At 39.7% G+C, this 25,441-nt stretch overlaps 1 protein-coding gene across 1 annotated transcript in view; it reads right to left on the reverse strand.

The window, feature by feature from the left end:
• C18H1orf87 (chromosome 18 C1orf87 homolog) overlaps window positions 1–25,441 on the reverse strand; it is a 61,275-nt gene that overhangs the window by 11,242 nt on the left and 24,592 nt on the right. Inside the window, 3 exon segments of the mRNA XM_046645409.1 lie at window positions 1,515–1,594; window positions 7,917–7,981; window positions 21,183–21,280. Of these exon segments, the coding sequence (XP_046501365.1) occupies window positions 1,515–1,594; window positions 7,917–7,981; window positions 21,183–21,280 (243 nt within the window).

Here is a 25,441-nt window from a genome sequence, read left to right on the forward strand (position 1 = left end):
GTGAGATAGTCATTCATGTATCCTCAAGGTCTGGTTAGTGACCAGGGCATAGCTGGTTCTCAAGACATGTTTACTGAATGAACAAGTGAATGCATGAATGATTTTCCCTGGGACAATAGGAAAGTTTCTTTACCACACCTCTGCTTCAATTCCCCTTTCTAAAAAGTGGGACAATGAATCCTACTTATGCAGGAATGTGACACAAATCAATTACTGCAGAGATGCCATAAAATCTTCAAAAAAGAGGCAAAATAAAAGAGCAAGGTGTATTTTCTATAATCTTATTCACATTCAATGAGAACAGACAACACTCAATGACAAAAGCATTTGCTGTTGTCTTGCATGGCAAGAGGCTTGCCAAAATGGATACTATTTTCTAAAATATTTCAAAGTGTCAAGTGCATGAAGAGGTGTCCCGTCATTTTAAGATGAATTATGTTAAAATCCGGGCATTTAAAAAACGACAACGACAGAAAAACTCAGGCTGCTTTTCAATTCTGTCTGTATCTTTTCCTGGCTAAGTGGATGGAATATTAAAACAGAATTCAACTGCTTGCCAGATATTTTTTTAAGTCAAAGAGCACATTACATTTTAAAATGTGATGTCTGGGAAAAAGGTCGCCCTCAGTTTCTGGAAGCTGAATTTAAGATGTTGAAATAGGTCTCAGAACCACACTTTATTTTGATGGCAGTGGGAGGATTGGTCACAGGCTTCAGAACTAGTGCACATGCTACAGGTCCAATTTCTTGGGGCAGGTGCCAAGCCCATCACCAGGTGGTGGAGAGACGTTTCTGCAGGCATATCAGCTCAGACAGGAACCAGCCCACACCTGAGGAGTTTTCTACCTCCCTTCTCTGCCAGAGGAGACTCTCAAAGTCAAAGACAGTGTGATGTCAAGGCAGTGGGTGGAAATAAAAAACCAAGAAGGGGAGTTAGCCCCGTGGCTGAGTGGTTAGGTTCGTGCGCTAAACTTCAGCGGTCCAGGGTTTTGCTGGTTCAGATACTGGGTGCAGACCTAGCACCACTCATCAAGACATGCTGAGGCTGTGGCCCACATAGCAGAATTAGAAGGACCTACAACTAAAATACACAACTATGTACAACTACGTACTGGGGGGCTTTAGGGAGAAGGAAAAAAAAAAGACTGGCAACAGATGTTAGCTCAGGGCCAATTTTGAAAAAGAAAGAAGGAAGGACAGAAAGAGAGAGAGAGGGAGGGAGGGAGGGAGAGGAAGGGAGGGAGGGAGGGAGAGGGAGGGAGAGAGAGAGAGGGAGGGAGGGAGAAAGGGAGAAAAGAAGAAAGGAAGAAAGAAGGAAAGAAAGAGAGGGAGAGGGAGGGAGAGAGGGAGGGAGGGAGGGAGGGAAGGAGGAAGGAAGGAAGGTAGGAAGGAAGGAAGGTAGGAAGGAAGGAAGGAAGGACGGACCCAGAAGGAAGGACCCTACCCAGCATCAGAGAATAGAAGGCAAAGACAGGTGAAGCTCTTCCCCAAGCTCCACACACCCGGGTGCATACCATATGTTCACTTGTGCCTTGAGGCATCTCAGGAATGTCAGGCTGCACTGGAGTTGCAGAGGTTTCCTTTCCTTTCTTTCCTGGGCAAGAAAGAAAAAATGGAAGGGTTAAGTTTGGTCTCTTCATTGTAACACTTACACCCAGGCAAATAAAATGTTGAGGCCCTTCTATGTGGTTGGCACTGTGTTAGGTGATGGAGATATGGAGGTAGATCAGAAAGATCTGGTTCCTGCCCTGATGGAGCTGACAAAGGGGAGGTAGGTGCTAAACAATTACTCAAAATTATTATTTAATTACACGCTACCATAAACACAACAAAAGAAGATGTGAAAATATTTTGTTTTAGGGTAGGGGTGGGAGCGGTGGAGAATCAGAGAAGGCTTCTTGGAGGAAGTGACACTTAAACTGTGGATCCAAAGGATGAATAGAAATTTCCAGGCAAAGGCGATGGTGGGTGTTCACAAGGAGCAGAGAGTTCCTGATCAGCCGAGACAAGAGCCTGTAGAACTGCCCTGAATCAGGAGGACTTGCACAGTTTGGGGAGTGGGCAGCAGCTTCTTCCCATGGCCCCACCTCTTAACAGAAAACCAGGCATTTCTTCCCCATCTCTCCACACAGGTGTATGCCTCAAAGATCAGGCAAAACCTCTCTCTTCTACCTTCCCTCTCCTTTCAATTGTCAGAGGTTCTGAATGGGATGACGTCTGAACAGCACCCCTCACCCAGGGATTCTAGTGCCCAGATCCTTCTTGCTCAGGCTGCTATCTTCACAAACAGAAGAATTTCCTTAGGATGTGGGAAAAAGATTTGAAGACTTTCTGCTGAAATCCTGTAAGGTTTATTGTGGGCATCATTCATTCACCACTCAGGACCTTCATCAGACTTGGCAACTGTATTTTACAAATCCGTGTGACAACCACACAGCACAGATTTCTGTGAGCATCAATATTTAGTGCATAATTCAAATATGCCACTAACAAATACATACTGTTTCTGAGTAGGGACAATGTGATTTCATAATCTTCTCTGAAGCCCCAGTCCCAGCATTAGAATAAGTGCTCAATGTATGCTTGTTGACTGAGTGAATGACCATGTGCCCTAATTTGGAGTTTAGAAAATAAAAACACTGAACATATAGTTCTGTTTCTCCAATTCCTTTTTAGGCCCTTGGAGAGGAGAGATTTTCCTCTGCATTTCTTTATCTTCCCACACCTAACCCACATGCTATATAGAGTAAAACTTAATAGATGCTTAAGGAGGATCATGATGGCAGCCAGGTAGGGCAGCCCTTCTGAGGCAGATCTGATTTAATCCACTGAAAATTTAAGTTGTCTTGGGGATGGATCATCACCGGGTAGCACTGGCCTCTGCTTTTTCATTCAGTACATGAAGGAAAAGCTTCCTGTTTACTGCAGGTGAGAAAGGTTCAAGCTATTCTGAGTCATAGAGTTCGAGAGTTAAGAGGATTCTAGAAACAGTATATAGTATACAGGCAGGAAGATGAACTTTGGTGTCAGCCCTGAATGCTAATCTTGAGTCTTCCCTTTCCCAGCTGCAAGCTTTCAGCTCCTAATTTTGCCAGTTGTGAAAGGGGAGAAAACCAGTGATTTACAGTAATGTTGTGGAGATAAAAAAAATTACCTACCTAAAATACTTAACACAGGGAGGATGCTCAAAAAAGGATTCATTGTTTGTTGCTGTGTCATTATTATCATAACACCTTAGGCAAGTCTAGTTTGCTTAATTGAACGTTAATTACGATGGGCCAGGAATTGTCCCGGGCACTGTTCACATGCATCATCCCTGTTAGTATAAGATCTAGATCCTAGACCCTGTCCCAGGCCAGTTTCTCTGCACTTTTAAAAGTTTCTTTAGAAGAAAATACACACTAGTCTCCCTGGTCTCCTTTTGGCTTCCCTTTCTCCCCCTAACATCTACAAGCATGGAAACAGGTCATGGTTTGCACATGTAAAAATCGTTTGAAAAATTTGAGGCAGAGCTGATTTTTTTTTTCTTTCTAGCACAGCAGGAAGGATAAATGATAACCATCTGTGTAGTCTGCCAGTTGAAGGTTTGTACTGGAGAAAATAAGCCAAGCTGGCTTCTAGAGATTTCCAGGTGTTGGAAGGGCCAGGTTTTACAATGCTTCCATGAGTCTGATGGTTACACAGCCAGCCCTACCATAAGCCCACTAATGACTGGAAATTAGTGGTCTTGAGTGCTGGCTGCATACCAGACCCACCTGGGGAGCTTTAAAAATTGCCAATGCTTGGGTGTCACACCAGGACAATTAAATCAGAAACTCTGGAGGTGAGAACTGAGCTCAGTGAGTGTGAATAATTCCCTAGGTAATCCTAAGGTAAAGCCAGGGTCCACAACAACTGATTCAAATAAAGGCTTCTGGCCTCATTGGGCCCACTGAATGAAGCTTCATGAGGAAACTAATATATATCAAATATCTATACATGCCAGACATTTCCCACAAGTTTTCTTACTTGAAGAATAATGCTCTATGGTAGAAAGCATCTCCATTTGACAGATGAGGTAACAGAGGCAATAAAGGCTTCAGTTCCCTGCTTAAGACTAGAATGGTGGGGTTAGGTCTCGGATTCTAACTCATTCATTCATTCAACAAACATTTGTTACGTGCTTACTACATGCTGGGCACTGTTTTAGGCACCATGATACAACAATGAGCAAGAGAGAAAATTCTCATGGAGAGTACATTCCAGTGGTGAGAGCAAACAGAGACATAAAATGATGTCAAATAGGGACAAATGCTATAAACACAACCAAAGCCAATTATGGGGGTAGATAGAAATACAGTTGCTATTTTTGATAGGGAATTCACCAAAGGCCTCTCTGAAGTGACATTTAAATAGAGCCATGAATAGAGAAACAAGGGAGAAAGCCATGCAAATGTCTGGGGAAAGAGCATTCCAGGATAAAGCTCTGGGGAGAGCAAAGGCCTCAAGGAAGGGGTGTTTGGTGCATTCAAGCAACAGCTGAGAAGAGAGTTGAGCTGACCCAGGATGAAAAGGGAAGAGAAGCGGGTCAATTGCCATGCCATGTGATCTCAGTTGTTTTTTTTTTTTTTTTTGGCTTCCAGCATTTGTTCCTCCTCTGGTGATTACCCACTTCTACTGTTAGCAACTATATTTTGCTTTGTGGGGACCACTCCTCCCCCATCCCAGTGCTGTGGTTTGGTAAATCTCTTCATTGTCTGTACCAGCTGAGTTGGGTTTTCTGTCCCTTTGTATATGTAGTTCTAAGTAGGAATTACTATAGGTATTAAAAGGGAAGCCAAATTCTTAGCCATTTTTCTGTGACATCTTGAGGTATAGATCTTCAAGAAATGTTTGAGGGGATCAGTGAACCTCTGAGGCTACCTTCATTCCCTCCTGATTATCCCCCATCAGCAGCCATGCTATAGCCCTGCTCCATGATTGTTGCTTCTTCCTCTCCCTCACTCACAGGCCCCACAGTGAAGAGATGCAAAGTTGGGCCCACACTTCATTATTGTGAAATACCACTTTAGAACTTAGACCATGCCACGTTTGGTGGGCTCTAAGCTGTTTTTTATTTGTCTTAATGGGAATTCATAGCATTTCTCAGATCTGTGGCTTGAACTCTTTCACCACTTTCAGAAATTTGTCAGCTGTAATTGTTTAAGATAGTGCTTCAGCTCCATTCTCTTCCTCCTGTCCTTCTGCGACTTCAGTTACATGTGTGCTGGGTATTGTCAGCATTTCCTACATGTCTCTTGTACACATTTTTTGTATATTTCATCCTCTTTTCTCATTCATGCTTCAATCAGATATTTTCTACTGAACTATATTCCAGTTCACTAATCCTCTCTTCAGCTATGCCCAATCTTCTGTTAAACCCATCTATTGAGTTTTAAAAATTTAGTTTATATTTTTTAGTTCTAGATATTCCATTTGATTCCTTTTATAGATCCAAATTATCTTCTGAAAAGTCTCCATCTTGTCATCCATTTTCTTGAATGTATTAATTATAGTTATTTGAAAATCCATGTCCTGTTTTGCATTATTCATGGCCATTTCTAATTGAATGCTGGGAATTTTCTATAAAAAATTCTAGAGATTTTGTATGATGTTATCTTCTTCTACAGAGGATTTCCCCCTCCCTCCTGTCTGATAGTTTGATTTGAATTCCAAATAACAGGCCTCAAAGAAGTGTTATTCTGCATTTTATCTGTTCTTCTAGTTGCTCTTGTCAGGAAGTTTTGCTGTAAACAAGCCCATTCTAGTCATTAGTCTAAGTCACAGCATTAAGTGTTTACGTGATAATCAAACGTGCATTAACAAAGAAGTTCATAGGATTTTCCTGATTCCAAATGAGATAAAGTTTATAATATAAGGCAGTACAAATGAAAATGAGTCATTTTAATCAAGTCATCATAGAATCTTTGAGTGAGAATGGACCCCAGGGATGAGAAAATTCACAGTTCTACCCACACATAATGAGTGGTTTTCTTTAGTTTCTCTATGATGCACCTTCTTTCGTTTTATAACATTTACCTGTTGGGCTTGAGAACAGGCAAATTAAATGGCTCACTCATTGCCTAAGAGCAGGCAATCATCATAGCTCCAGCAACAGGAGACACTTGTAAGGAGATAGAACTACACTCTTATGGTTTTCGGAGTTTGTCAGTGTCTGTCCAGCAGTAGGGAAGAGCTACTACTATAAGGCTTTTCAATATTGTCAGCACTAGCCATGCATGAAAACTCAGAAGTCAAATGAACAGCCACAGGACACTCCTTCAGCTGTGGCAGCATTGACCACATGGTGCTCTGTCAGAGATGCAAGTACCAGCCACCTTTGCGGCCGAAGGACTGAGCCTCAAACTGTGTGGTGTTCCCAAAAGCAGTCACATGGCCTCCAAAACCGTATCTCCAGCTGCTTGTCATGTTCTTGGAGATCCTAGAACTAGCTGTGTGGTAGCACTAGCTCCTCGATTCTGCTAATACTATGCCTTTCTTTATGTCCTCTTAGCCCTAAAGACAATGGCTGCTTCCTACAGCTACTGATCTCTGAGTTACCTCTCTGTTGGGGGTTGAACTGTGACACCCCCCCCCCCCCACCACAGGTACCAATAGTACCTGTCGATGTGACCTTATTTGGAAACAAGGTCTTTTTATATGTTATCAAGTTAAGATGATGTCATTCTGGATTAGGGTGGCCTTAAGTCCAATGAAGGGTAGTGTCTTTATAACCAAAAGGAGAGGGAGATTTGGATGCAGAGACACGAAGGAGGCTCAGAGGAAGGAAGACCATGTGAACAGAGGCAGGGTTTGGAGTTACAGGGACACAGGCCAAAGAATGCTGGGGGCACCCAAAGCTGGAAGAGGAAGGAAGGACTTTTTCTAGAGCCTTCAGAGGGATTGTGGCCCTGCTGATCTGACTGATTTCAGACTTCGAGTCTCCAGAACTATCAGAGAATAAATACCTATTACTTTAAGCCACCAAGTTTGTGCTAATTTGCTGCAGCAGCCTTAGGGAAATGAACACCCTCACTATCAGTCGTCCAATCCGGCATAACCAACCACCAACCCCCTGTTGTAAAGTCCCTGTGTTTGAAATACCTTGTAAGGTTTCTCTTTTTCTGCTGGAATACAAACTAATATACCAACCCCCAACCCCAAACTCTCAGAACCTTGTATTTTGATCCCAAGGGGAATCAGTGAACAGTTGATGAGTGTAGTAAATAAACTGCAACAGCAGATTAAGACCAATGCATATTTTTTCACCTGTCACATTTACAACTTGCTAATTGCTAAATATTTTGCCCAATTTATCCTTATAATTTCACTTAATAATATGTCTTGGAAATATTCCTGTATCAGGCCAACCATATTATTTTACAGCTGCATAGTTTTATCAATTGAATAGACTGTAATTTAATTAAATGGCCCCTGAAGGATCTTTTTACTATTTTCATTTTTTAACACATTTAGCAAAAAGAAATTCCTGCACTAAACGTGTATATAAATCTGGGAGAATTTTTTTGTGAGATATCAGTAAGATAAGTACCTAGCTGTGGGATTCCTAGACCTAAGGGACTATCTGACTGAAATTCTAATAAATAATACCAACTTCTTCTATAAGTGTACATATCAAAGGGCTATCACCAGAGAATGCTTCATGATATAATAATATTTGGAGAATTATGCCTTTTATGATCCAACTTGCCTAAAAGAACAGCCATTAAGGCAATCATCACTCATAGTTTTTCTTCACCAGTGAGGTATTTACATTTCTGGGAGTGATGAGACGAAACCCAACAAGGAAACCACTGAAGCAAAGCGGCATAGTCAACAACAGTTCTGGATAACAGGGGTTCTCTCAGGGAACAAAATGACAAAATAACTGAACTCACCTGTAGACAAATCAGAGGACAAGTCAGAGGAAGCTCTGCTCAGCAACTCAACAAAACTCTGCCATCTGTGCAAGGAAAGGAGACATAAGAGTGTCAATCAACATCATTGCGCTGAAAGAATGTGCAATAAAGCTTGAAGTTAAATTGATAGCAATATTGAAGGAGTTTTTGATGCCTGTATCATTCAGGGTGCATGCAGGAAACAGAAACTGCTTTAAGTATCTCCACTAGAAAGGACTTTAATATAGGAAATTAGACGTCCACAGAATTATTGCAAGGGCTAGTAGAATGGAGGTTGGTGTCGGCTGCTAGGCTCAGGGTCAGCCCTCAGCAGATGTAGTCCAGAGATGAGGGAACTGCAGGAAATTCTGGCTGATGTCTCAGTGCCCCTGACATGAGGTTGGTGACTAGGCAGTGCAAAGTGCATTCTGGCCACTGGAAAGATTAATGCCTGCCAGGGCCTGCAGTTGCTACTAATGCAGGAAAATAAATAACTATATGAAATGTCCCTGCCGCCCTTCACCACCCCTTCTGCCTTTCAAATCTCATGAAACTGCATCTCGCTGATGGAACTTAAATCAGTTCTAGAACCATGGTGTCAAGGGAGTTTTGGAAATGTTCTTTTTAGCCCTCTCAATTATGGGGAGTACTGCAGCACAGGAAAGAATGTAGAAGGTGATAGAAATGGGTGTTGAGTGCAAATAGATGACATTTAGTGAAGTCCCCAAGCAGGAATTGCATTGAGCACTACTTGTGCATGTGACAATCAGGGAGTCATCTACTGCTCATGAGTACTTTAGGAATGCTTTGTTTGTTAGTGAAAATCACTTATCCTTGTTTGTCCAGTAACCGTTTTCCATTTATATATAAATACATTCTTCTCTGGGATCATGGACTACTATCAATATCCCATCCCCTCCCTTAGCCTATGCTGTGACCACCTTGTCTAATTAACTCTATCACTTTCTCCACCCGTCCTTCCCTCCCTTCTTCCCTTCCTCCCACTCTCTGTCTCTGTAACTCTCATTAATTTTTGGTTCTGCTTCTTCCTGAAGTTCTATTTTACCTCAATTTTATATGTCATTCCATATCCTTTCAAAAATATTTCTTTTGCTTATGTTAACAAAAGGAAGTTTCTGTTTCTAGCAACCAAACTGCTACTGGTAAGAATTTCTATCTCCTTTTTACCTATCAAAAGTCAAGCAAGTTGTGAGATATATGTCTTGGGTTTTCCAGAGGCGTTCTAATGTCATGTGATCTTATTCTCTTCAAATAAAAATGATTCATTAGATTTGTAACTAGTTTGCTTTGTTTATACCTCATAAAACTTTTCCTAAAGATGATATCACAAATCAGAAAATATGGCCTCCTGAGCTTCATGTCACTTTGGACACATGAATAGGTAAGGCATAGGTATGCAGGGCCACAAGCTGGGTAGCTGATGACCATATCAGCTGCTGAAGGCCTAGGCAGGGAAGAGAAACTGATGAAGTAGCACTCTCAAGAAACATTAATAATCATATGAAGATCTGATATTAGCTCGGATCTGGAAATGAGCTAAAGTGGAAGTAGCTCCTGCCTTCTACACTTTCTGTAATTTCTTTCCAGGCCCTCTTAGGAGAGACAGGCTTATAAAACCTTCTGACCCTCTGAGAAATGACAACAATGCAGTAACAAAATCCCAGATCCATTGATATTTCCACATTCATAACATTTATTTTTCAGAGCTGCTAGGAGTTACCAAATATGACATAAAGCCTCTGAACAAAATGGCACTAGAAACCCTCTTTCCCCTTCTTGACTGTATGCTGATAGTAGGGAAGGAGACTGTGGGAAAATTTTCTGAGTGTTGAACTTGGACATTGACCAATTTAAATGGTAAATGGTGTATATAACCTATGAAATCCTTCAGATCCTCTGAAAAAGGTATTTTCTTTCTTCCATATTCTTTACATTAGCCTAGGGCCTTCAAAAAGCCGTTAGCAGCTTCAGTGTGAGAATGGGTTCTGGCAGCGGCAACAGGCCCTGTGATTCTAATCACAGAAGCAGGTGCCAAACTCCCAGCATCGAGTCAGAGAGGTCAGGACTGGAGGACAGGGTGTGCAAGCCTGATTCCAGATTCAGGCAGGTCTGAGTTCAAATTCCAACTTCAACTGAATTTATCAAGTCAAAACAGCCTCTAGCGAGTGTTCAGAGCACTTTGTGTGCATTCTCTCATTTAATTGAGACAACCGTCCTATGACGACACGGTGATCAATGGGGTAGCCAGGATTTAAATCCTGGCTGGCTGACTCCAAAATCCTGGGCCCTTAACCTTTGTACTGTAGGCCTTACACCAGAATGTAATCAACTTGGCTCTGGCTATATTTTTCCCTTTGAAATTCCATGAACAGAGCTCCATTGTCTGACATTTATTAATGCAGAAGTTTGAATTCAGTCTGATTTTGTTCATTTATAATTAATTTTTCCCCTTTATTTCCTTTCATTTAGGTTTTTTTTTGGCCTGGATCCTTAAATAAATTTCTTTGTCTTTGTAATATGAAAGTTTTGTCAGAATACACATGGATCTGTTTTTTCTTTTTTCTTTTTTGGAGGAAGATCAGCCCTGAGCTAACATCTGCTGCCAATCCTCCTCTTTTTGCTGAGGAAGACTGGCCCTGAGCTAACAACTGTGCCCATCTTCCTCTACTTTATATGCGGGACGCCTGTCACAGCATGGCTTGCCAAGCAATGCCATGTCCGCACCCAGGATCCCAACCAGTGGACCCCGGTCCACAGAAGTAGAACGTGCGAACCCAACTGCTGCGCCACCAGGCCAACCCTGAATCCTTTTTTTCGTATTTATTTTTAAAGATTTCATGTTTCCTTTTTCTCCCCAAAGGCCTCCGGTACATAGTTGTGCATTAGTTGTGGGTCCTTCTAGTTGTGGCATGTGGGATGCCACCTCAGCATAGCCTGGTGAGTGGTGCCATGTCTTCACCCAGGACTCGAACTGGCAAAATCCTGGGCCGCCGAAGCGGAGCGTGCGAACTTAACCACTTGGCCACTGGGCCGGCCCCTCATTTCTTCTTAATTTAGCTTTGACCGCAGTGAATTCTCTCAATCTCTACACGGAGGATATTTTCTTTTTTCCCATCTCTACAAAGTGTCTTCAGCTGTGATTTTTGTTTTTCCATCTTGTCCAATTTTTCTAGTTTCTTATTCCACAATGCTAAGGTCTTATAGTTTCAATCTCTATTTTGCTTCTTCTGTATCTCCCATCCTCTATCCTTTTCTTCTCTTTTTCTCTAGATTTTGTAGAAGCCTGTCAAGGTTCACATTTTCTCTAGTGTTAATTTTGCTTTTTATTGATTCCTGGTTATTTCTTTTTCTGTAAATAATATTTTATTGGAACCAAGCCACTTGTTATATGTTGTTTTGGCTACTTTCAGGTTACAATGACATAGTTGAATAGCTGCAACAGACTGTAGACTCACGAAGCCTAAAATGTTTACCGTCTGGCCCTTTATAGGAAAGGTCTGCTGACCTAAACATTTAACATGAATGTCTTAATATCACCAAACATCTAGCAATATTCATCTTTCCTTGATATTCTCATTTTTTATTGAGATATAATTGACATATAACATTCTATTAGTTTCAAGTTGTATGACATAAAGCTTTGATATACATATAAACTGCAAAATGACCCACCACAGGTCTGGTTAACACCATCACCACATACGCCACAGTCCTGGTCACCTCTTAATTCTGGGGTAGAAATTGAGTTTCCTTGAACTATCCATATTTCACCAAGTTATTTCTAATTTATTCCATTCACTTTTTGTGCTTTTAAAATTTTATTTCTTACAGCCTTTAGTCTCATTATGCTTATTACTTTCCAACTAATTTCAATAGAGGCTTCTTATATCCTATGGAGAACAATGGCAGTTTTCTAAATGTTTTCTACTTTCTAGAGTAAATTATTTTCAAAAGCTTATTGGTATTTGGAGTCTGAAAGATTGTGATTCCCTCTCAATGTTCTGAGGTATTTTTAAACATCAGGGCTCGCACGCTGGGGTTTTCTTTCTGTTCAGCATCAAATGAAGAACTGATCCCGTTCAGCACAACCCAACAGACGACTGGCACAGATTTCCCTCAGCCCTGCTCCCTGCTCAGTAGGGTGAGTGATAATGGACGCTGATGTCTGGTACCCCTCGGTTGGCACTCCGCTTTCAGGAATCACACTTCACCAGATGCACCACCACAGCCAGGTTGTCCCCTTCCTGACTTCCTGCTCTGTCATTCTTGGGAGTCGTGCTCTCTGCACAGGCACAGGAAAGCAGTGTGTAGGTAAGTGTACGTGTGTGTATCCTGGGCATGGAGGGGAAGAAGGGAAACCACATTCAGGAGCCCACGGAAGGCAGCACCTGTGTCATTTTCTAATCTGTTAAGATGCGAGGCCTCCAAATCAAGGAGAAGGCTGTGGTGACGGGACAAAATGTCTTTTGTCTTCTGTACTTCTCACAGGCAGCAGGGCAATGCTCAGGGCCAACAACTCATGGATTTTCCCAGATTCCATTTATTCATAGTTAGTGCAGATTCCTTCTAGATTCTGACACTAGAGTAACTATTAGTTTTTGCTACTGGTGTGTTTTTTGCCTCTTTATTTGTTCATAGAAATGCTAACCATTGGTTGTTAAGCAGATGACATTTTATACAAAATGTCTTACGTATAAACACAAAACAAAACAAAAGCCTGAACACACTAAACACAAAATGTGGGCAATTTTATAGAAGCACCCTTGTGATCTTGATGAAGTTCTTACAGGGAACGTGTTTTGCTGTGCTTCGTACAAGCTTGAATCAGGGGTGTGCTGGTGTTTATTTTCCAAACCCATCACCTTTCTCCACCTCATGAGACACTTGCTCCAGCCATAAAGAACGGTTTGTACTTCTCCGAACTCATTATGCTTTTGCTTGCTCTTCTGCCTTAGTATACACTGCCTCTTCTGTCTCTGACACGCCCCTCCCATCTCTCATCTGGTTGGTTCCTCCAAGTCCCCCTCGCTCAGCTGAGACGCAGTATACAAAGTGCTGAAGAGCAGGATGTTCCGACTGCTAGAACTGTAAATTATGTCCCAAGATTGGAAGATGTTAACTGCTGGAGCCATTCCCTTGAGATTCCTGCAAGCTTCTGCTCCAGCTGAGAGGCATAAACATACTAGAGGGAGGGGACGATGGAGGGGACCATGAGCCTTTAGGGACTGTATTAGTTTGCTTGAGCTGCCATGACAAAATAGCACACTGGGTGGCTTAAACAACAGAAATCTATTTTCTCACAGTTCTGGAAGCTAGAATTCCGAGATCAAGGTGTTGCCAGGTTTGGCTTCTTCTGAAGCCTCTGTCCTTGACTTGTAGATGGCCACTTTCTCACTGTCCTCACATGTTCTTCCCTCTGTGTGCGCACATCCCTGGTGTCTCCCTGTGATTCCAAATTTCCTCCTCTTATAAGAACCCCAGTCAGACTGGATTAGGGCTCCACCCTAATGGCCTCATTTTAACTTAATCACCTCTTTAAAGTCCTTGTCTCCAAATATGATCATTTTCTGAGGTGCTAAGGGTTAGGGCTTCAACATATGAATTTTGGGGGGATGAAAGTAAACCCATAACAGGAACAAGGATTCAAAGAAGCCCGACTTTTGGGACAGTTTACTTAAAGTCTCTGAACCTCAGTTTATTCACCTGTGAAGTGGGTATAGAACAACACAACTCCTGGGGCTACTGGGAGAATGAAATGGGATGAGCCATGTAGAATGTCTAGCCTGTGCCTGGGACGTGTGAGGTGTGTTTGAATCAAAACCTTATGCCCCTGAGTCAGGCAGTCATTTTGGTTACTGTTTAAGTCAGCTGCTGAGATGCTCATTCAACAGCACCACCTTCCTCTGATTTTACCTTCTTGATCATGAAGCCTAAGTTGTTGCTTCTCCCCTTCCAGGGAACTGTGAGAAGTACAGCTCTTCCTTGACATACAGGCAATAAACTCTCAAATCCAGACAAAAGAATTCTTTTTCTATTTCACAGATGGAAAATTAATGTTAAGAGAAATTATTTACTTGTTCAAGTTCACAAAGTCAGTGCATTTCAGAGCCAGGATTTCCATCGAGGCCTGTGTGATTCCAGGCTCCTGCTGCCTTTCTGCATGGATGGGGGCTAAAGGGGTAGTGAAGGTGCTAAACTGGCGAGGAGAGGTTTCCTGCAGGCCCTGAGCTTTTTTGGATACAACCTGCCCCTAGAACTTAAAAGCCTCCCCATATTTGCATCTGTATCCCACACCTCTACTGGGTCCTAGAGGAGAGGGCAGGAGATATTGAGCTTCTCAAATCCAGGACTGTGTTCAGTACCAAGCCAAGGGTGGAGCTAGCCATGGAACTCAGCAGTTTGCCTAAAGCCCCTGTGCCTCACCACCATCGTACAAGCTTCTGAGTTTCATAGGACTTGTAGGAGCATTGGGATAGTGTATCAAGAGCCAAGACTCCGAAGGCAGAGAGCCTGCATTTTACTCAGCCTTATTGATGAATTCATTTATCAGTTACATATTGGTTTTAGCCTCTCTCTGGTGCCTCAGTTTCCTCATTTGAAAGAAATAATACCTACCTCACAGGGCACTTGCAAGGATTAAAAGAGTTAATATTTACAAAGCACTTAGAAGATTGCCTGGAATATAGTAAGCACTATATAATTGTTAGCTATTAATAATAAAAATAACTTTATTAGCAATATTATTATTCTCACTCCATATGAATTCTCACCCAATGTGAATTATGGGCTTCTGGAGGAGAAAGTTAGAATTAATATAATCTTAAAAACCAAGTCTGGTTTCCAAGACCTAAGCAATGGGCAGATCCACACCATGGCTCCAATAGGTCACTGCCTAACAATTGTCCTATTCCCATTAAAAAGCAATTGCTGAATCAGAGACCTCATGTTTCCTTTATCTCCTAAAATCCTCTGGTTGTTCCTGGGATTATCAACCAGCCCTTTTCAATCTAATTGCACTCTCATTAATGTGCCAGATGTGTCTGAGAAGTCCTACTTGTGGCTGTGTCAACTGTTCCACTCTGTTCAGGAAGCCTCTCTAGCAGCTCCATTATTTATCCCCTCCCCCAACACAACTTGGCTTGTGTGCCTGTGTTTTAAACTGAGTGTGAAGCATTTAATTTTGCCAATACAATTTTAGAGTATTAGTGTGCCTCCTGTTCTCTCTCTGCCCTCGTTAATTACTATTTATTGCAAAGTCACAGAGAAACATTAAATGCTAATTCTGACTTACTTGTTCCTGGTAAAGAACAGGATACTAATTTCCATCCAACACAACCTGAACTCATTTTACATGAGAGTGATTCAGGATGGAGATTTTAAACCGTAATCAAGTCTTTGTCAAAATCGTCTTACCCGGGCAGTCATTCCCCAATATCTCTGTTAATTGGTAGGCAAACAGCAAAAAAAAAATCTCACTATTAAAAAAAGCGTACCAAAAAAACAACTTTGCAACAGCAACTGAGAAATTGCTTCTCTCATCAGCTCTTGCAACGTGACAGTTTAAGAAGGGAACACACTCATTTATTTGGTTCGATGGGGCTAATCCCACATCACCATAATCTCTCCTGACGTTTTACTGATTCTAAAGGACATTTAATCAGGAAACAGCTCAGCACCAGAATCCTGCTAATTAGCATGCAGCCAAATTCCAAACAGGTTCCCAAATGAACAGTAGATTAATGGACAATATGTACTAAAATAATGATTCGTGCATTCAGCTCCTAAAATGTGTGTCTAAATTGCATCTTTAATCTCTTAAAGATATAGATTTGCATAGAAAGCCCTTAATGGAATGGATTTAATTCCACAGAAGAAATTTTAGCCTATGGCTGTTTAAAGAGGAAACAAGTTTATCACTTATAAATGCAGTTCTTCATTGGTTCTCATGGTTTTGATGTCTCTGAATATCCAAAGGCCAAAGACAGGTAAATAAAGAAATTGATGTGCTTCTCTGAGGTCACATAAAGCACTGGGAAATTGAGAATATTGATATAATTATAAGTGGCCTAACCTCTTTTGCTCCCCATTCACTCTGATCCTCACATCTCTGATTCCTGGAATCCTGGTTCTGGATGCCAACTTCTTTTAATCAAGTACATCATGTACCAAGTCCAATGTGAGCTTTCATCCTTGCATTTTCTCCCTTTATATCAGTGCATTTTGGGACTCCCAATTGGCTTGTTTTCTACTCAACTCTTAGCCCACCTTTCTGCTTTTTCCGCTTAACCACCTCTCTCACCCTCACCCAACCACCCCCAAAGCTTTAGAGAAAGGACATCTCTTGTCCAAAGCTGGTCTAGTGGAAATCTGTTGGCTAGACTCAACCTCCTAACACAATTTATTTATCAATTGATGTTCCCTCTAACCTTTATGCTTCTTTGTTTTTCTTCTCACCACGTGATATGTCACTTATTCTAGCTTATTTGTTGTTTCTCTTCCCCACTGGAATACAAGCTCTGTGAGGGAAGGGGCTTTGTTATATTCGTATCTATATTCCCAGTGATTTGACCACTGCTCGGTGTACAATAGGCACTCAATATGTTTGATGAATGAATAAATGAGTTCATCAAATATTTGCTGCATACCTATGATGTGCAGAGTATTGGATCACAAGATGCTGGGAATATAATGTGAGGGAATCAGTCGTGTCCCTTGCCAGCATGGAGGTCATTATTTAGACATTAACTAACAAATCACACAAATAAATACATAACTACAAATAGTGATAAGTGCTAGGAAAGAAACTGACTGCGTAATAAGAGAGAGTGTAGCACAAGGAACCTGATTTTGATGAGGTGGTCAGGGAAGGTCTTCTTCAGTTTGATCATGAGCTAAGACTAGGTAGAATTTGTGTGTCTGCATCCCTGAGAGTTTGAGACTCTATTCCTTCCAGTTCAGTTAAATTCCATAAATGTATATTGAATACCTACTATGTGCCAGGCAATGCTCTAGACACTTGGGATACCTTATTGATTAAAACAAAGATCCTGCCTGTCCTATGGCACTACAGTCTATAGTCTATCAGAGATTGACAGATGACAACAATAAACATTATACATCAGCAAAACCCAATACTTTAGAAATTGATAATTATATAGAAGAAAGAAAGAGGAAAGCAAGTCAAGGGGAAGAAGGGGTGGGGGCTACAACTTTAAATAGGATGGTTGGTGTGGGCCTCATTGACAAGGTAACATCTGAGAAAACATGCTGAGAAATGATGCTATCTGGGAAAGCATTCTAGATGGAAGGAGCGTGCGGAGGACAGGGGTTACAGTGTTTGTGTGCCTGGAGTGTTTGAGGAAGACGAGGAGCACAGCATGACTGGAGCGGAATGAGCAAAGGAAATTGTAGATGAAGCTCAAGAAGCGATGGGGAAGAAGATCATACAGAACAGTTTATGAGGACTTTGGGGTTTTTTACTGAGTGAAATGAGGTGCTCTTGCAGGGTTAGGAACAGAGTGATGGCATGATTTGTTTTAGGTTTTCATAGATCACTGTAGCTGCTGCATTGAAGATAATCTAGGGACAAGGGAGAAACAGAGTTCAGTTATGTGGCTATTATAATAATCCAGGAGAAAGATAATGATGGCTTGGATGGGGTGTAGTTAAGTAAAAATAGAGATGGTGAGAAGTGACTGGATTCTGGACATATTCTGAAAATAGAGTTGATTTACTAAGAGATTACTGATGGACTGGATATGAAATGTGAGAAAAAGAGAAAAGCTAAGGATTATTGGTATGTTGTGTTTTCATTTTAATTAAGTTCAAAATATTTTCTAAGTTCCCTGTGATTTATTCTCTGACCATAAATTCTTTAGAAATGTATTATTTAGTTTCATAATATTTGGAAATTTCCAGGATTTTTTTTTATTTTTAATTTAATTCTTTTGTCATCAGAGAACATATTTTATATGATTTCATTCTTTTAAATTTACTGAGACTTGTTTTATGGCTCAGAATGTAGCCTATCCTTTAAATATTTCATGTACACTTGGATTTGTATTCTGCTGTCATGTGGAATGTTCTGTAATTGCCACTTACATCGTTAGCTGATAATATACACCAATTCTTCTATATTCTTACTGATTTTTGGTCTACTTGTTCTATCAATGATTGACAGACAGGTGTTGAGTTCTCCAACTATAATTGTGAATTTGCCTATTTCTTCTTTCAGTTCCATGTTTTCACTTCATGTAACTTGCAGCTGTGTTATTAAGGGCATGAACATTTTGATTTGCTATGGCCTCTTGTTGACTTGATTTTCTGGCAATATCCCTTGCTTTGGAATGTACTTTGACATTAATGTAACCACTCCAGCTTTGTATTCATTAGAGTTATTACAGTACATCATTTTCCATCCTTTTACTTTTAGTGTTTCTATGTCTTTATATCTTAAACGAGTACATTATAGACAGCATTCAGTTGGGTCTTGCTTTTTAAATAAAATCTCATAATCACTGCCTTTTAATTGGTGCATTTGGATCACTAATACTTACCATAATTATTGATATGGTTGGTATCTTGGTATTTAATTTCTATTTGTCTTATCTGTTTCTTGTTTCCTTTTCCTTCTTTTTTTGGTCTTTTCTTAGAATTTAAATGTGCTTATGCTTCCATTTTATCTTCTTTATTAGCATTTTTAACTCATTACATTCTTTCTTCAAACAAAATTATACTACTTAACTTGCACTATAAGAACCTTATCATCGTACACTTTCATTATCCCATCTCAGCCTTGTAGTTATTGTCAAATGTTGCACTTTTTTATGTTATAAACCCCACATGCGCTGTTCTTATTTTTGCTTTAAATAATCAATTATCTTTTAAAAAGCTTTTTAAAGTCAGGAAAATATATTTTTATTCATCCACATATTTACTATTTCTAATACTTTCACTCCTTTGTGTAGATCCAAAGTGATCGTTTTCCTTCTGCCTGAGGGCTTCTTTTAATATTTCTTGTAGTACTATTCTGCTGGTTATGAATTCTCTCATCTCTTGTGTGTGTGAAAAAAAGTCTTTGTTTCACACTAGTTTTTGAAAGATAGTTTTGCTGGATGTAGAATTCTAGATTGACAGTTTTCTTCTTCCAATATCTTAAAGATGTTGTCCCACTGTTTTACGGCTCACATTGTTTCTAATGAGAAGTCTGTTGTGGTTCTTATCTTTGTTGCTCTGCATGTAAGTCATCTTTTTTTATTGTGTTTTTAAGGGTTTTTCTTTACCACCAGTTTAAGCAGTTTGATTATAATGAGCCTTGATACGTTTTACTTCAAATTTATTATACTTAAGGTTCATTAAGCTTCTTGGGTCCATGCCTTTATAGTTTTCTCGAAATTTGGCAAAAAGGCAGCCACTATTTTTTAACTATTCTTTTCTTTCCCCTTTTTTCTCTCTTCCCCTTCTAAGACTCCAATTTCCCAAGCATTAGGCTGCTGATGTGATCACAAAGCAAATGTGATACTCTGTTAATTTTTCTTTCATTTTTTTTTTTTTGCACTGAATTTTATTTTGGATAGTGTTTATTTCTATGTCTTCTGGTTCACTTATTTTTAATTCTGCAATGTCTAATATGCTGTTACTCTCATCAATGGTATTTTTTCTTTTAGACATTTTATTTTTAACATAAACCTTAATTTTAGAATAGTTTTAGATCTACAGAAAAAATTTAAAGATAATATTGAGAATTCTCATATACCCTACACCTAATTTCCCCTTTTATTAGTATCTTATATTAGTATGGTACCTTTATTACAAGTAATGAACCAATGTTGATACATTATTATTAACTAAAGTCTCATATCCTTACCCTTATTCCAATATCTTTAGATTTTACCTAACATCCATTTTTGTTCCAGATTCCATCCAGGCTACCACATTACAGTTAGTCTTTATCTCCTTAGGTTCTTCTTGACTGCTTCTCAGAGTTTCCTTATTTTTAATAGTTTTCAAAGTTTTGAGCAGTACTGGTCAGGTATTTTGTAGAACATCTGTCTATTGTGATTTGTCTAAACTTTTCCTCATTATTAGACAGGGGTTATTGGTTTTGGGGAAAGATAGTGTATTTTTCACTTCTAGAAATTTTATTTGGGTATTTTCTTATGTCTTCCATATCTCTCATCACGTTCATGCCTTCCTATACCATCTTGAACATGTGAAATGATTTATAATTGCTCTTTTAATGTGCTTATTTTCTACTTCTATCATCTGTATTGTTTATGAATCTCCTTCTATTTATTGGTTTTTCTCCTAATAGTAGATTATATTTTTCCTGCTTCTTTTCATGTCTGGTAATTTTTGTATGTATACCAGAAATTGTGAATTTTATGTTTTTGATTGTTGAGATTTTTTTATTCCTTTTGAAATTTGGGGGCTTTGTTTTTGGATGTAGTTAAATGACTTGTAAACAGTTTGATAACTTTTAAGCTTTATTAGGGCTTTTAAGGTTTGTCTAGTTTTTCTAGGGTAATTTGGCCCCACTACAGCACAATACCCTTCTGAGGACTCTACTCATTGCCACGTTTGTTCCTTTCTGATATTGGTGAAATTATAAACTATTCCCAGTTCTATGTGAGATGCAAGAATTTTTCCACCTTTCTTTTGGTATTTCTTTCTCTGACCTTGAGTACTTTCCACAAATGCGTACATTAGCCAGTACTCTCATGAAGACTTGAGGGCAACTCTTTGGAAATCTCCAGAAAGAACTCTGAGAATCTCTCCTCTCTGCTACTCTGTACTGTGCATTCTAGCTTCCTTGGCCTTGCTGAACTTCAAACTCTATCTCTTTAGCTCAAGGAGAATGCCGGGCTCAGTTTGTACACCCCCTTCTTGTTCAGTAACCTGAGCTTACCTCACATATTTTCCTTCTCTCAAGAATCATTGTTCTTTGCTGCCTGATATCCAAAGTCTGAAAACCATTGCTTCATATATTTTGTCCTATTTTTATTTGTTTAAGGTGGAATGGTAAATTAGATTCTTGATAGTATATAATGGCTGGAAGTGGAAGTTTACTGCTTTTGTGTTTCTATGGCCAAGAAGACCCTTCGGTCTTAATATAAGCAAACATTCCTTAATTCTGTCTTTAAGTGAAGGAAGTGATTGTTTCATGCATAAAACTTCTAGTCTAAAGACATGTCTCTGTGTTTGGTATCCCAGTTGGGGGGCTCCGTGAATAAAAAATCAACTTACTTTATTTCATCTTTGTAACCCAAATCTTGGTGGTTAAGCAATGTTTCCAGGAGGCTCAAAGTCAGATATAATCCATGTTTCCAGCATATAGCCCTGACCTGAAAATAAGAAAGGATTTGAAGTTTCACTATAATGAAATTAAGATTTGAATTTCCCTCCCATAATTAGAACCTATATGATTTTGACAGTTAATACTCAGGAGTGCATTGTAGCATTAAGATATCATTCAGAACAAGAATATTCAACTGAATGCTTATCAACAGCAAATTTTTATTTAGTTAACACAGAGGTATAGTTCATTACTCTGAAGCCATTGAACTTTGAAATGCTGATCTTACATTTTTGTCAGCCATGGAATAGATGGTCAAGGACTAGAAAGTATATTCACTTCATTACATAGATAAGTTTCAAAATATTTTTACACATCCACTTTGATTTACAAAATAAGCTTGTTTTTTAGCAGGGTTAATATTAGTATCTATATTTTATATATGATGAAACCAAGACTTAGAGAGATTAAGTGACTTCCTGAATGTCATCTAGTTAATAAATGATGGAACTTAGTTGAGAAACCAGATGCGTAATAAATATTTGTTGGAGGAATGGATGAAGTGTGATTGAAGTTTACCAAGTACTTAATATTTTCTGAGTCCAGCTGACAAACCAGTCCAGTTCTCAGGTTGGTGATTAAGTGATATATAGAGTCAAACATGTAAAATTTTTAGTGGAGTGACAGTGTGTGTTGTGTGTTTAGCATAATGGTTAAATGCATAGACCAGAATGAAACAAGACTTATTTTGAACACCAGATATGCTGCCTATGATCTGTGTGGCCTCAGGAAGTTACTTAACCTTTCTATACTCAATTACTTCATCTACTAAATAAGACTAGTATTTTCTACCTCCTACAATTCTGTGAAGATTATGTGAGAAAATAAGCAGTTAGAACAGTGCCTGGCTCTTAGTAGGCATTTGATGAATACTTAGTAGGCATTTGTTGAAATGAAGAATAGAAGGAAGAGAGGGGAGAGGAAACAGAAGGGAGAAAGGGGAAAGACAGAAGAGAGTAAAGGAGAGGAAAAGAGAGAAGGGGGAGAGAAGGGAGTGAGGAAGGGAGGAGGAAAGAAGGAAACAAGACTAAGGAAGGAAGGAAAGAAAGAAAGAAAGAAAGGAAAAAAGAAAGAAGGAAGGAAGGAAAGGGAAGGAAGGAAGGGGCAAAGAAAGAAGAAAAGAAATGTCTAATTTCATGTTTGGACTAAATAGTAGCTACTATGATTATTTTGTGAGAAAGTTCAGGATAGTGACTGTATTAAGCATAGCTTTTTATTCTGATGCTTTGACCTAATGGAGAGACTGCCCCTCCTAGGGCTATGGATTCCTAAAGTCAGTGAAGAACTGGCTTGAAGATGTGCCTTTCATATGCAAACCAACCACCCCTGTTATTGGGGTTCTCACCCTTGGGCTACTATTTCCCTGCCCTAATCACCCCATGGCCAAGTACCAGGCAACAAAGGACAATCCCTATACCTCAGAGCCCAATGAAATCATTCAAACTAGCCAATCCTAGGCCTGCTCACCTGCCTCGGCAGCACCACAGCTCCTGCCCACACCTCCCCTAATCCCATCTTCCCCCTGGCCTACCTGGTGCTCCCCACATGGCCTATCGGGTGTCCGGTGCCCCTTCTCTTGGGAACTGTGAGTAAAAAACTCTTTTTTCAGTGGAAATCATCTCCTGACCTGTATATCTGACCATACCTAAACAATAATAAAATCCACATTTTAAAACAGTGATAAAAAGCTCATCTTCATTTGTCTTCATGGAAGGAAACAAATCTGGGTTCGAAACTTGCATATGTTACTTACTAGATATAGAGGAGTAATGTCAGGAAAGCTTAAAAGAGGAAAAAATGTTGATTTGAAAAATGAAAAAATGATAAGAGTTTGCCAGAGAATAAGGGTTGGGGAAAATTCCACACAGAAGAAAAGCATGTACAAATAACGAGTGAGAAAGAACCTGTGCCTGTACTTTGAGATTATCAACTCCACCACAGCTTTATATCTCTCCCAGGCTGGGCAGTAATTATCGGCACCTTAGAGGTTCTCTACAAGACAGTGGCTCCCTGAGGGCTGGGATTAGGTTTCATCCATTCTCCTGAAACCATTGCCTAGCACAGTGTTAAAAATAAAGAATCAATAATTACTGAATAAATGAATACATGGATGAACAAGAAAGTAAATGAACGACTTGAAGACACTAAAAAGTGGAGTGTGTTTGGGCAGAGGTTGAAATAAATAAAAAAATAAATTTAGAAAGCTAGAAATTAGTCACATTATGCCATTTTACTCCATTAATAAGAACTGAATTATCCTCATGATTAGAGCATATTAATGTATTTTTAACATTGATATTAAGTGTTTATTCTAAAAACAGTTCATTTACTTCCAGCAACACTGCGTTTTTCTCTAGGCTAAAACGAACAGCAGACTAGAAATATTAACATCAGGGTTCCTAGAAGCAGACTGATTGATAGCTGCTGAGAACTGACTGCTAACCGCTGTAGAGGAGCAACAGAAACGTCTACCAGAAACTCCTGGCCATTTAGTGGGACTCAGGGTTACTACTGAAATCCTTTAAAATATGAATATTCATAATTGTGACCATTGTTAATAAAAAAAGTTTGATTATGTGTAGTTTCTTCTGCTTAATAAGGAATTTTTAAGTTAAATGTAAATAAAATATCTATGTTATTTAGAAAATGACATATGAAATAAATATTCATTTCCCCAAAATTCTCCTTGAAAGAGGGGTGCGCAGATGCTGTCTCAACTTCCTCTCTCCCCATTTATGGCTCTATTTGCATCTTACTCCATCACTCTACCTAAACTGTGTTTTCCGAGTAGCTAGTAACCTCCACGGTTTCAAACAATGGATGCATTTCAGTCCTAATTATGGATGGTCTCTGCAGCACACGAGGTGGTTGATCACCATCCTTCTATAAAGCTCTCCTATTGGCTTTCTTGACCACTCCCCTGCCACCTTTGATTATTTTGAGTCTCCTTTGTTGGCTTCTCTTTGTCTACCTGCTCCTTAACAATGAGCACCCTCTTCAACTTTCCGTCTCACTTTCCATCATGTCTTTGGGTAATCCTAAATACTCCCATGGCTTCAGCTCCATACTGAAGACTCTTAAATGATCATTTAGCTTTAATCTCTCAACCCAGAGCAACATGTTCAAAACCGAACTCATCATCCCTTCCTCTTCCCCTCCAACTTGTCATCCACCAAGTTGGCGAAGCCAGAACCTTGGGAGTCATTTTTCATTCTTCCTAAGTCAAGGCCCACATCCAGTTAGTCACCAAGACCTACTTTTCTACCTCCTTAACATCTCTGTCTCTTCTGTTATTGCCCTAGTGTCAACCCTCACAATGCCTCGCTTGAATTATTGTAACAGCCTGCTGAAGGGCCTCCTGCTCTAATTCTCCACATTCTATTAGAATGCTCTTTTCAAATTTCAGATTTGATCATATCATTCACTTATTTAATATCCTTCAATGATTCCTTTGGGCCTTCATACTCCTTAGAAAGACCCTTCATAGATTGGCTCCTACTTTCCATTCTAACATCAGCTCGAGCAGTGTCTCCCACCATCCCCAGCCACCGTACGTTCACTATGTTCTGCCTGTATGAATGACTTGCAGTTCCTTGAATTAGCCATACTCTCTCTCATTTCAGCGCCATTCCACACTGTTCCTTTTACCTAGAACACTTTTCTCATCCCTTCCTCTGCCCCTCTCCCTAATTCTTTGTCAAATTCACCTGTCCTCTAAGATTCAGTATTTGCATCATCTCCTCTGGAGACTTTTTAGACTTTTTGAGCTAGGCTAGTTTGGTTTCCTTCTCTGTGTTCAAAGTTACTGCTATCAATGTATTTGTCACAGAATTGTGACAACATGTTTATAATGTTGCCCTTTTCCTGAGCTCCTGGAGAGCTCAGGAATTGAAATCACAACAGTATCTTGTCCTCAGTGCCTTATCACAGACCTCAGAACACATCGAGTGGTTAATATGTTGAATGGAAGAATAGATTAAACATACCAAATCGTATTGGAAGAAGGGATTGATTTAAAGTTAGTAGAAATAATTTTATAGTTTTAGGGCAGAGTATACTGATATAGAAACAACCAAATACCAAAAAGGAGCCTTTCAAACTGCAGTCCTTGTCACTAGTCCAGAGCCGTAGCTGGAGTCCTTGTCACTAG

This window comes from Equus quagga, chromosome 18 (assembly GCF_021613505.1).
Source record: "Equus quagga isolate Etosha38 chromosome 18, UCLA_HA_Equagga_1.0, whole genome shotgun sequence".
Classification (NCBI taxonomy): Eukaryota; Metazoa; Chordata; class Mammalia; order Perissodactyla; family Equidae; genus Equus; species Equus quagga.